The sequence below is a fragment of the Anomaloglossus baeobatrachus genome, chromosome 7 (genome assembly GCF_048569485.1).
Source record: "Anomaloglossus baeobatrachus isolate aAnoBae1 chromosome 7, aAnoBae1.hap1, whole genome shotgun sequence".
NCBI lineage: Eukaryota > Metazoa > Chordata > Amphibia > Anura > Aromobatidae > Anomaloglossus > Anomaloglossus baeobatrachus.
This window is the reverse complement of record NC_134359.1, coordinates 118737617-118751171: the sequence shown is the minus strand read 5'-3', so window position 1 is coordinate 118751171 and position 13555 is coordinate 118737617. Positions and strand designations below refer to the sequence as shown.

Here is a 13555-nt window from a genome sequence, read left to right as displayed (position 1 = left end):
GTCACCGCTGCCACCGTTGCAATAGTAACCTGACAGGTGGGTTACTATAGCAACGATGATCTCCGATCACCTGATTCCTGGCGCCTCTATTCACCGGCTGTGGCAGCCAGTCCCTGCATGTGGGCTGACTCTGTAAAGAGCTGCGACATGCAAGGACGAGGAGCCCACCATGTGCCCGAGCATCTCGCCGGTACATAGCACTCACCGAGTATACCAGATACTGAGATGCTCGGGCAAGCACCGCATACTGGCAAGATGCACTGACAGCACCTAGCATGACATCATAGCCATGGGACCAGTCTGTAGCCAATGAGATAATACACACGTGACTGGTCACATGCTATGACGTCACGGAAGGTCCTATCATCAGTGCTGGTTAGTGGGAGGACACAGCGATGATCGGAAGGAGAAGCGGCGGTAGACAGAGGACGCATCGCGGGACCTGTAAGTATAATGACAATGTTTATTATTAACTGTATTCTTTATTTTACAGCCCCCCGCCCCATCAGATAACTGTAAAGTCCAAGTTCGGTGTTTGGACGCAAGTTCGCGTTTTATCAGAACCCGAATGTGAACTTTACAAAATGTTTGGGCGAGTTTCCTGAACATCGGGGGTTTGGCCATCCCTACTCATGTTGTCTTATTGCAGTGGTGAGACTAGTGTCTTGCTGGCCTTCAATACTCAGGGTGAGTTCAAGACCAGCAAGGAACTAGGCACGTGATCGGCGTATGTGGGTAAGGACCCATCCAGGGGCGTTAGGGAGTGCAGAGATCAGCCTCAGGTGAGTGTTAGGTGGGGCTCCCCTCTCCCTATCACCAGGGCTTTCTGTTGTATTGTTACCCTGGTGTTCCTTCTGTGTTATGCTGCTCGCAGGGTGTCCTCTCGGACCTGGCGTGACAGGTGCAGTCACATCGTGACACTTGTGTCCAGCTATGATCCCTGGCCAGATCATCAAAGGTTCAGAAACAAACATATTGGTTCCAATTGTGCAGCCAGGCTCTGATTCATGCTGCAGCAGGAATCACAAGACAGGCTCCCTTTCAATAGACCTTTAGGGTACCTTCACACTTAGCGATGCAGCAGCGATCCGACCAGCGATCTGACCTGGTCAGGATCGCTGCTGCATCGCTACATGGTCGCTGGTGAGCTGTCAAACAGGCAGATCTCACCAGCGACCAGTGAACAGCCCCCAGCCAGCAGCGACGTGCAAGCGACGCTGCGCTTGCACGGAGCCGCCGTCTGGAAGCTGCGGAGACTGGTAACTAAGGTAAACATCGGGTATGGTTACCCGATGTTTACATTAGTTACCAGCGCACACCGCTTAGCTGTGTGTGCAGGGAGCTGCGCACACTGAGCGCTGGCTCCTTGCTCTCCTAGCTACAGTACACATCGGGTTAATTAACCCGATGTGTAATGCAGCTACATGTGCAGAGAGCAGGGAGCCGCGCACACTGCTTAGCGCTGGCTCCTTGCTCTCCTAGCTGCTGTACACATCGGGTTAATTAACCCGATGTGTACAGCAGCTACATGTGCAGAGAGCCGGAGCCGGCAGCACAGGCAGCGTGAGAGCTGCGGAGGCTGGTAACTAAGGTAAATATCGGGTAACCACCTTGGTTACCCGATGTTTATCTTGGTTACAAGCTTACCTCAGCTGCCAGACGCCGGCTCCTGCTCCCTGCTCGCTTCATTTGTCGCTCTCTCGCTGTCACACACAGCGATCTGTGTGTCACAGTGGGAGAGCGCCTTTGAAGAAAACGAACCAGGGCTGTGTGTAACGAGCAGCGATCTCGCAGCAGGGGCCAGATCGCTGCTCATTGTCACACACAGCGAGATCGCTAATGAGGTCACTGCTGCGTCACAAAAAGCGTGACTCAGCAGCGATCTCGGCAGTGAGCTCGCTGTGTGTGAAGCACCCCTTACACTCTCTTGAGGCTGGTGTACTTAATTTGAAAATCCATGTCAGAATTACTTTATATTATTGATAATAAAATCAAATGAAATTGCTCATGAATCTTAAGGGATTCATTCTGTGAATACTCAGCCTGAGTGTCAGCTGCAGCTTGTACTGAGTAGTGCCAGATCTCCGCAGCAGGGAGGAGGGACACTTAAGAAGTTGTCAATCAGGCTGGGTGGGCAGAAATTGACTTAAACCTTCAGAAATGATTATACAGCCATTCTGACATGGATTTAGAAAGTGAACCCATCAGTTTCAACAGGTTAGAAGATTTGTTTAATAATGTATGCAATTTGTATTGCAAGATATGATGTTGGTAATCCATACATAAACATCCAATGCATATGTAATCCTCCCAATCTTTTGATTCTTTTTGGCACCAGCCTCTGTTTGCCACTCTCTAGCAATGACTGACGTCTAGGATTAGGTGCCAGCACCATCATGGGTTCCTACTTCCCCAAGGAGTCAGAGTGACAGGGGTGTTTAGACACTGCTGTCATTGTGCTGTCATCTTTTAGTTCAAGATCTCAATAATGAAGAGATATCAGGGTTCAATTGTCTATTAGTTATCTGTCTTGTAATTAATACGTTGCAATTCCTCTTAAAGTGTCAAAATGATTGTCTTGTAGGAGTGTGAAGGGGAGTCACATCCTCATCTCAGAAGACGGTCTTGTATCTCTTTCTGGACTTGGTCACCTCTGTAGTATGGTTAGAAGGGGTGAAAGAGCTAAGGTGGCATATGATTTTCCTAATTTTAGCACTGCAATGCTTCCTTGGTTGAGTCCTGAGCTGCTGAGACAGGTCAGTATATTCCTAGAAGTGTCACCTATGTGCTATTTCTATATTCAAGATAAGTCTTGTGTTATAGACCCTACCTACAGCCCTCCTACCCGCACCGGTGATCTTCCTATATAGACCGCTACGTTTGTGTTGGTGTCTGTTCCCTATATTGTTGCCAAAACATGTGTTTGTACCATGTTAGTCAGTAGATAGAAAAATATTCCAAATTCAGAGGCCTCAGTGCTATTTGTTACCTTTTAATGTATCAGCCCCCGAGGACTCGCAATGTAATATTTTCCCTATATGCTTGGTAATATTACCGGCTTTGAAAATAAGAAGCAGTTAGTAGGAATTAAGATAAAACTTATTCCGACTAATTTGCCAAAGCACAATAAATCAGTTCTTTAGAAAAGAGATTTACCTATCTTATCTGCTTACATTACGTTTATTACATCAGTTGTCTTCTGATTCTCACCCGTCATAGCACAGTGTCATTGGGCTAATCTCTGGACTCTGGCACATGTGAGCGATAAAAGTAGAGCGCTGTAAAATAAATGATCCAGGTCTAATTTCTGGAGTGGAGTGATAATTTAGGCTCATTTACAATATATTATTTATGAGATTTTTTTTATTTTAACATGCAGTAATGTTTACTAGAAAAAGGATAAGTCCATACTACTATAAAGGCACTTAAAGAGAATCTGTCACCAGGTTTTTCGCCTATGAGCTAATAACAACACCTTACTCAGTGCCTGTGCTGCATTCTAAAATGTTGTCCTGACCCCCTGTATATCTCCAAAAAACTCTTTTGAATAGCTCCCGCGGTGTATGAAAATCCGAGTGGTCTGGCCCAATGGGCTTCATAGCAGTGGCTTCTGTCCCTCCTCTCCACTGCTAAGTGCCATCCTCCCGATATGATTGATGTGGCTGACGTATCCTGCGTCATCCACATAGGTGAGTGAAATCTCACTCTTTTACCGAGACATCACCGGTTTGCGCAGGCGCACTTTGCCTGAAACCTAAATGTGCATGCGTCAGCACACATATTTCCAACTCCTGCTTACTAAAAACATGTGAAGTGAAGTGCGCCTGCGATGCAGTGAAGTCCCTGCATTGAAGTTTCTGAAAAGGCACGAGATTTGTTCAAGTTTGTGGATGACGCAGGACACGTCATCCACATAAGTCACATTGGGAGGATGGCACTTAGCCTCTTGAGAGCAGGGACATGAGCCACTGCAGTGACCCCCATCTAACCAGATTGGTCAGATATGCATACAGCATGGGAGCTATACAAAAGGTTTATTTGAGGAAATACAGGGAGGTCAGGACACAGTGTACAACATTATAGAATGCAGCAAGGGCACCAAGTAAAGTGGTGTTATTAGCTCACATACAGAAAAACTGGTGACAGATTCCCTTTAAAGGGGTGGATCTGCAGTTTCCCCATTGCCACTAGCTGTTTTTTAAGGCCTATAGACAGAATGTATTCACCTAGACGTGAAATAACCTGCCTGCTACCTGTAGAGGAACCACCGGATCTGAAATCAGCCACAGTCCTGCATTACTATGTAGTGGGTAGGGTACTATGTACGTTAAGATTGAAAAGTTACATTAATGCGTATCTTGCTTGTTGTAAGTCCATACACATTGAGCCTAAGGCCTTGTGCGCACACTGCGGTTTTGCTGCAGAAATTTCTTGAGAAATGTTTGTAATCTTTCTGCAGACATTTCCCAGCAAAACCTATGGGAAAAAAATAGCTGTGCACACACTGCGTTTTTTTCTCAAGAAAATTCTTTCTGTAGAATTTCTTGAGAAAATGTGCATGTCACTTCTTTTCTGCAGGTACCTGCGGTATTTCACTCCATTCACTGTAATGTAATCGCGAAATACCGCGGGTATTGCGCAGGTAGCAAATGATGTGTGGTATACCCCCGGTATAGCCACGGTTTACCTGCGGTAATGTTCATCACTGCCTGCTTTTTGCAGGGAAGTGATGTCATTATGACAGGAAGAGGAAGCGGAGCAGAGTAAACACACACATCACAGACATAGAATACACACAGATCGCACTCACACACAGACATATAGAATACACATACAAATCAAACGGACATATAAAAAAAAAAAAACGTGTGCTCCGCTGTATTTTTACCGTCCAGCTGAGGTAAACACACCGCGGCGGGCGGCCCTGTATTCTCAGGCTGGGGAGGGCGAGGGCCAGGCTTAATGCCCCTCCCCCCTCCCGCAGCCGAGAATATCAGCCCGCAGCTGCCCCGGGACTGTCGCATCCTTTATGCGGTAGTCCCGGAGTGTCCCGGCTCTTCCAGATTGCCGTGATGCGTGGCAATCCAGGTAATAATGAGTTAAATGGCAGCGGATCGCTGCCATTTAAGTCCAGGCTTAAGCATGGCAGCATCTATGAGACAGCTGTCATGATTAACCTGTGAGTAAAGTGAATAAACACACACCGAAAAATCCTTTATTTTTAAATAAAAGACAAAAAGCCCCCCTCTTTCACCCCTTTATAAACCCCCCAACACACAGCTCCGGCGTAATCCACGCAGGTCCCACGACGCTTGCATCCAGCCGCGACTGACACTGTACAGAATGCAGCCTCGTAACGAGCCTGCAGAGGTAATTACAGGTCATTTCCCACAGTATGTAATGTGAACACACTACCGCTCGGGAGAACTGCAGTGTGTGCGCACAGGGACTCTATTGATTGATCTGTCCTCTATCTATCTATCTATCTATCTATCTATCTATCTATCTATCTATCTATCCATTATCTATTTATCTATCTATCTATCCATCCATCTATCCTCCTATCTATCTATATATCTATCGATTATGTATCTATTTCTCTATCTATCTACATCAGAAGGAAATGACCTTTTTTTTTTCTCTCTTTTTCAACCTGCTTTATTTATAAAAACCGCAGGGGCCAACCTGTGGAAAAACCGCGGCAAAACCGCATGCGTTTTTCCCGCGGTTTTGGTGTGTTTTTTTTTTTACCACAGATGCGGTAATCTTCAACTCCCAGAAGTTTCTCAAGAAATTTTCTTGAGAAAAATCACTTTTCTAGTGCGCACATAGCCTTAAAATTACTACATTTTGCAGAAATGCAGTGATAAGAGAATGCGTATCTGTCTACATTTACAACCCTAGATTACATGTTGGTAATAATGAGTCATTTTGTTATGAAGGACCTCCATGGATACAATGTGAAATCTGACATCTACAGCCTTGGGATCACTGCCTGTGAATTAGCTACTGGGCGTGTACCATTCATGGACATGCACCGCACTCAGGTAAGCTACGGGAGTGTTACATCAACTTATGTCTCATTTACACTTGATAATTTTGGCTGTCAATGCATCTTAGCTCCCTTGAAGACCAGCCTATAGCTGTTCCCCATAGTCATTTCATTTTTATTTAGCAAAACAAGCAATCACAGGTTCTAGTCCCCCACAGACTAAAAATGAAAAGAAAAATAAAGTAAAAAAAGGTTGTTAAAAATTACATAAAAATTTGAATTACCCAACTTCTCTCGTTTCCCCAGTTAAGAATAAAGAAAATGCAATAATAAAAAAAGAAACATATTTGGTATTGTCACATCTGCAAGCTCTGATCTATAAAAAAAAAACTGATTTAACCTGTAAAATAAACACTGTAAAAAAATAAATAAATTAGAATTACCGTGTTTTTTGGACTATAACACGCACCGGACCATAAGTTGCACCCTGGTTTTAGAGGAGGAAAATAAAATTTTAAGCAAAAAATTTGGTCATGACAGACTGTTAGGCTATGTGCCCACGGGGACAGTGTCCTGCGGATATATCCGCAGGACATTCTGCAGAAGCTCCCAGGAAACCGCACCACAACTTCTGTCTGTTTCCATGCTGCGGAATGTCCTGCGGATATGGTGCGGGCATTCTGCATTGAGGATACAGTACCATGGCTTCGGCACTGCATCCTCAATGCAGAACAAGTGCTGCAGTGATCGGGTGTTCATACTTACCTCCATCACGCAGCACCTCGCTTTCCGGCGGCCGGGTCACTCTGTCAGCATCTGCAGGAGAAGGTGGGCGGGCCTGAACTAGCTCCGGCTGTCACATGACCGGAGCTCGTGCAGGCCCCGCCCACCTCTTCCTTCCTGTACCTGGATTCACCGCGCTCCTGTACACCGGACAGAGAAAGTGACTCTGGTGAGGCAGGTAAGTATATGGGACCCTGCGGAGAAATCCGCAGGAATAATTGACATGCTGCTGATTTTTCCGCAGGGAAATCCGCATTATTTCCGCTGCGGAAAAATCCGCAGCGTGGGCACAGCAGTTCCCAAATGCCATAGAAATGACTGAAGAGTAGCTGTGCTGCAGATTTTTGAAAAATCCGCGGAATTTCCGCAAAAAATCCGCTGCAAATTCCGCTTATTTTCTGCAGCGTGGGCACATAGCCTTATGGGGCAAGGATCTGCTGCTGACACTGTTATGGGGGTAATGTCCCCAAATTCTCTACTATGGTACCCCATCCAGATAATGATCCTCCTTCTTTGTATATTATCCCCATCCTTCTATATACCGTATGTCCCGCATCACTTAAAAACATAAGCGTTCAGACTATGTGCACACGCTGCGTTTTTGCGCATTGTTCGAGCACAGTTTTGGGCTCAAAACTGCATGAATTTCCTTCCCCAGCAAAGTTTATGAGATATCAGTTTTCCTGTCCGCACATTGCAGTTTTTTTTTACTGCATCCTTGTGGAGACCACAAAGATGCAGTATGTCAATTCTTTTTGCATTTTGTACACACTCACCGATCACCAGTCGGCTGTCACACTGCTCCCGCTGCAGCTCTTTCATCTTCCAGGGCTGGCCGCTCATTAGGCTCATAACATATTCACTCCTTCCCTGCTCACTGGTGGCTGTGATTGGTTGCAGGCAGACCCACCCCCATGCTGAGTGACAGCTGTCTGACTACAGCCAATCACAGATGTCGGTGGGCGGGTCTATATCATACAGTAAATAGAATTTAAAAAAAAAAACGATGTGCGGTCTCCCCCAATTTTGATAACCAGCCAAGATAAAGTCTCACAGCTGGGGGCTGGTATTCTGAGGCTGGGACCCACGTTATTGGGAGCCCCCAAATCAAAAAATATCAGCCAGCAGCCGTGCAGTATTGCCGCATCCATTAGATGCAACAGTCCCGGGACTTTTCCCGGCTCATCCCGATTGCCCTGATGCGGTGGCAATCAGGGTAATAAGGAGTTAATGGCAGAAGTCCATAGCTGCTACTAAGTCCTAGCTTAGTTGTGGCAGGCGTCTATGAGAGACCCCCTCATCACTAAGCTGTAACTGAAAGTAAATAAACACAATAACCCAAAAAATCCTTTATTTGAAATAAAACACAAAAAAAGCCCCCTCTTTCACTACTTTATTAACCCCTAAAACACCCCTCCAGGTCTGAGTAATGTAAATAAGGTCCCACGACGCATCCAGCTCTACTACATCTGACAATCACAGAGAGCGCCATAAAGCACGACCGCTCTCTGTGAGGGTCAGACCGCAAGTGAAGTGAGCCGCGCGGGATCAGCGGTGACTTCAGCTGTCACCACACATCACCTGACTGAAGTCACAGCTGATCTCGCGCTCACTTCAGCCGCAGCCTGATATGCGGTCACAAGTGGAGGACTCCCGCCCTATACTCACTTTTCCTCACTCCACGCAGGATCGTTAGTCTTCCTGTCTGTGCCAGCAGCAGCGGCGCTGACCTGTGTGGAGCTGTGCGCACAGTGATGATGTCATCGCTGTGCGCATCGCTCTCCACACACATGGAGTGGGCAGGCAGACAGGAGGTCATTGCGATGCTGCAGTGACCGGTGAGTATACTTATTCACTGCACCCCACGGTGGTGATGATATGCGGGGGGCATTAAATATAGCCACACATGTTCACTCCAGGCTGTAGGAGCCAGGGATGATCACGCAGTTCGGCTGCTTAGTATGCGCGCATCTCGCCCATAATCCCACCCACCTCTCAGCGCTGGCTTCAGGGCTGAGAGATGATGGGCGTTGGGATGCAGTGCATATGAAATGAGGCTAATGAGCGGGCCCACGTGGTCACGGTAGGCACTGCTACAGCCTGCTCCTGCCTCTGATGACCTGCTCCACCACCACCTCACCCCCCTTCCCCGCAGCCATCGGAATATAACATGCACCCCCCACTTTCCCCAAAAATTTTGGGGTAAAAAAGTGCATCTTATAGTGCAAAAAATACGGTAATGTTTTTGGTTATTGCACCACCCACGAAAGTGATCAAAAGATCGCATTTCCCCAAATTGCTATCAATAGAAAGTCATCTGCAAAAAAAAAAAGCCTTCCATTGGATTTTATCCATTTTTTCAGTGCATTTTATGGTAACATGAGGAGTGTCCTTCAAAATTACATCTCATTTATCATATGGGTATTTTGAAGAAAAAATTAAGACGTTTTGCCCCCCTGGAAGAATGAGAGGAAAAAAACAAAAGTGCAGAAATTAAAATTGGCCATGGTGGGGTTAAAAGGGGTTTTAAAGTGGAATAGTTCTCTTTGTCGAGAGTGCCATGTTGGTGTAAGGAGACTTATAGGCCATGCAACGCTCCTCTGGTAATTTAAATATGAAAATAGACTTTGTAGAGAAGATATATTGAGCTTTAGCACTACTTATTGGATGTAGCAATCTTAAAAGTTAATATTTAGCCTTTAACACACCTTGCCATAGGGTTAAAAAGGTCACAGCAATCAGTGGCCAGCCCTAGGTAGAGGAAATGTTGGCTTTTCTAGACATCTGATGATACTACAGCAAGATATGGAATTTGTATTTGTTTTTGAGATCTATGGTTACCGTTTACATAAGATAGTTGTTTGCCCCATAAATATACAGTATGTCACAAAAGTGAGTACACCCCTTACATTTTTGTAAATATTTTAATATATCTTTTCATGGGATAACACTGAAGATATGACAGTTTGATACAATGTAAAGTAGTCAGTGTACAGCTTGTATAACAGTGTAAATTTAGTGCCCTCTAAATAGCTCAACACACAATGTTACACTTACACGTGGTGGACGCGTTCAGACTAACAGACGTCTGACGCACTACAAAAATACAGCAGACGATACAACAAGAAAGGGGGAACATCGGGGACACAATAACAACTGTGGGCCCTAGCTCTAGTGAGAGGGGGAGATGGGACACCTCCTGTCCTCACCTGCAGCTCTCCCTACCCTCCTAGCCAGGCCGCATACAGTCTCCGCAATTGACGCCAAGCAAGAACCTGAGACTCTGAGAAAAACCCAGTAGTTGATCTTGCTAGTGCGTTGAAGACGCTAGCCCCACCGCTGCACTAATATAACATAAGGAAAAGTACGACAAACAGGGGAAAACAGCAACAAAAAAGCATGAAGTCCAGCTTCTGGAACACTCCTTCTCAGCTCCTTCCACCAAGGGGGCCAGTATACAAATGGATTTGTATCTTCATCAAGGAATGTTGGGTAAGACCTCTACTTAACCTGAAGGGATGTGGCTATAAAGCAGCTGAAACACTTAGGAACTGCTGGAAAAGCTGCTAACAGCAAAACTGACATTAACCGTTTCAGTACTAAGAGAAATGAAACGTTTAAATGTAGAGAGCCAGATGGAGATGAGAGGCTCCAGTCCTAAAGCTGTAACTAGTGTCCAAAAACAGGGAGACGACCGTGACACACAGCCATTAATGTCTAAACCGCTAGCAACAAAAGTGTTTACACTGTTATACAAATTGTCCACTGACTACTTTACTTTGTATCAAAGTGTCATAGCCTCAGTGTTGTCCCATGGAAAGATAAAATATTTATGAAAATGTGAGGGGTGTACTTAATTTTGTGATCTACTGTGTATGTTTATGACATAAACTGAGGGAGATTGGTGGCTACCCAGTTTTCCCAAATGGTGAATGTTAGAGTCGATCTGCCCAGTGCAGATGAGATTGTTAGCAGATCCTATTATTAGATGAAATCAGTAACAATAATCTATTGTATATGGTCAGCTATTCAAATTTAGATAATCTGCATGTGGCTTCATCTGTCCAAAATACTGATTTCTAATATGTTGTATTATCAGATGCTGCTACAAAAGTTGAAAGGCCCCCCACAGAATCCTCTGTATGATAACACCTTTCCCTGTGAAGAATCTCCCATGAAGATTTCGCGCTCAGGTGTGGATTCAGGAATTGGCGAGAGTGTTGTCGCTGCAAGCATGACCCAGACCATGACCAGTGACAGGCTGAGAGCCCCCTCTCCAAGAACATTCTCAGCTGCTTTGCAAAATCTGGTAGAAATTTGCCTACAGCAAGATCCTGATAAAAGGTACGTCCAATATCGGTTTTTTTAATATATATATATATATATATATATATATATATATATATATATATATAATTAGTATGAAAAGAAAATGTCAAGCCAGCTCACCATACTTCACTCTCCATGGGGTAATATACCGCAATTCTTTGGATATGCGGGGAGAGTGTTGGAGCTTACCACCAATATTGTAAAAAGGAATAAGTCTCCAGCACGATCACAAATCCACGGCCGTCTTTGAAATCCAAATCTTCAGTCAGATGATTAAAAGTCCATGAGGCATACACTTGTCCAAATATAGCATTGAGTTCACATAGGGACTACATGTTTCGGCACAAAACTGCCTTCATCCAGGTCCATGGTGAATGCCTGGAGAATGTTTTTCCTTTGTCCAATATTATTATTATTATAAATTATACTTAGACTGTATACAAATGCCATAGGGCTACCATAGGTAAGAAGATGAGATTCTGGCAGCGTTGAGCCATCTGTTCATTTTCCTTTGCTATGAACAGGATTGAATAATCCTTATAACACAGTTTTTCCAACATGTTTAAGGGAATTTGTCAGGTAAGTTTTTTGTACAACCCTAATGGTATCCTGGAATAAGTCATGGGCAGCCCTTTCAGGATCAGTAAGTTTTATTGCTCTACCTTCTCCTGTTATCTTGTTGTAAGTCCTGGAGAATTCAGTGTCATGACGGCTAGTTAAGCATATGTAAGACCAAACTGAATATGCCCTACTCCCCACGCCAACCTCTTTTGTGCTGGCGTGTGTGTATATATTTGTGTGTGTGTGTATATATATATATATATATATATATATATATATATATATATATATATATACAGTGCCTACAAGTAGTATTCAACCCCCTGCAGATTTAGCAGGTTTACACATTCGGAATTAACTTGGCGTTGTGACATTTGGACTGTAGATCAGCCTGGAAGTGTGAGATGCACTGCAGCAAAAAAGAATGTTATTTCTTTTTTTATTTTCTTTTTTAAATTGTGAAAAGTTTATTCAGAGGGTCAGTTATTATTCAACCCCTCAAACCACAAGACTTCTGTTTGGTTCCCCTAAAGTATTAAGAAGTATTTCAGGCACAAAGAACAATGAGCTTCACATGTTTGGATTAATTATCTCTTTTTCCAGCCTTTTCTGACTAATTAAGACCCTCCCCAAAATTGTGAACAGCACTCATACTTGGTCAACATGGGAAAGACAATGAGCATTCCAAGGCCATCAGAGACAAGATCGTGGAGGGTCACAAGGCTGGCAAGGGGTACAAAACCCTTTCCAAGGAGTTGGGCCTACCTGTCTCCACTGTTGGGAGCATCATCCGGAAGTGGAAGGCTTATGGAACTACTGTTAGCCTTCCACGGCCTGGACAGCCTTTGAAAGTTTCCACCCGTGCCGAGGCCAGGCTTGTCCGAAGAGTCAAGGCTAACCCAAGGACAACAAGGAAGGAGCTCCGGGAAGATCTCATGGCAGTGGGGACATTGGTTTCAGTCAATACCATAAGTAACGTACTCCACCGCAATGGTCTCCATTCCAGACGAGCCCGTAAGGTACCTTTACTTTCAAAGCGTCATGTCAAGGCTCGTCTACAGTTTGCTCATGATCACTTGGAGGACTCTGAGACAGACTGGTTCAAGGTTCTCTGGTCTGATGAGACCAAGATCGAGATCTTTGGTGCCAACCACACACGTGACGTTTGGAGACTGGATGGCACTGCATACGACCCCAAGAATACCATCCCTACAGTCAAGCATTGTGGTGGCAGCATCATGCTGTGGGGCTGTTTCTCAGCCAAGGGGCCTGGCCATCTGGTCCGCATCCATGGGAAGATGGATAGCACGGCCTACCTGGAGATTTTGGCCAAGAACCTCCGCTCCTCCATCAAGGATCTTAAGATGGGTTGTCATTTCATCTTCTTTTTTTTTAAATCAGATACTTTTTTATTAAAACAGAATACATACAACAGAATAACAAATCGGCATCCAAATTAAATTTATCACATCTATTACCCCTTTAACTCCCCCTCCCGCCCCCTCCCCCACCCTGGCAGCAACACTTCTCCCCGATACTACATCCCATTTAGTACACACTTAGGATACCCTTCAACTGTAGTATAGCAACCATCCCGTTGTGCAGGAGGAACAACTAGTAACACAAATAAAACAAAACATACACATCAGAGGTCTCAGACGGCTATCCCGGTCCCAGACCAGTTTATTGGTCCATCACTCGTCTTATTCGCATTGCAGCCAAGGAGACCATAGCTTCTCAAACATTTTAACATTCCCCCTTCTTTCATACACTCCCCGTTCCAGCTGAAGAATACATTTCACCCTTTTAATGTACTCTCCCCTGGTCGGGGGGTCTTTTTTAATCCAGGACCTGGCGATTAGCTTTCTTGCCGCATACAGCATCCTAGCA

The 13555-nt window shown here is 44.9% G+C and overlaps 1 protein-coding gene across 1 annotated transcript in view; it reads left to right on the top strand.

Moving 5' to 3' along the window:
• The window catches only part of STRADB (STE20 related adaptor beta), a 106824-nt gene that overhangs the window by 80770 nt on the left and 12499 nt on the right, over positions 1-13555 (top strand). The window contains exons 8-10 of the mRNA XM_075317617.1: positions 2585-2756; positions 5943-6047; positions 10875-11119. Coding sequence (XP_075173732.1) covers positions 2585-2756; positions 5943-6047; positions 10875-11119 — 522 coding nt within the window. The remainder of the gene's footprint in view (positions 1-2584; positions 2757-5942; positions 6048-10874; positions 11120-13555) is intronic.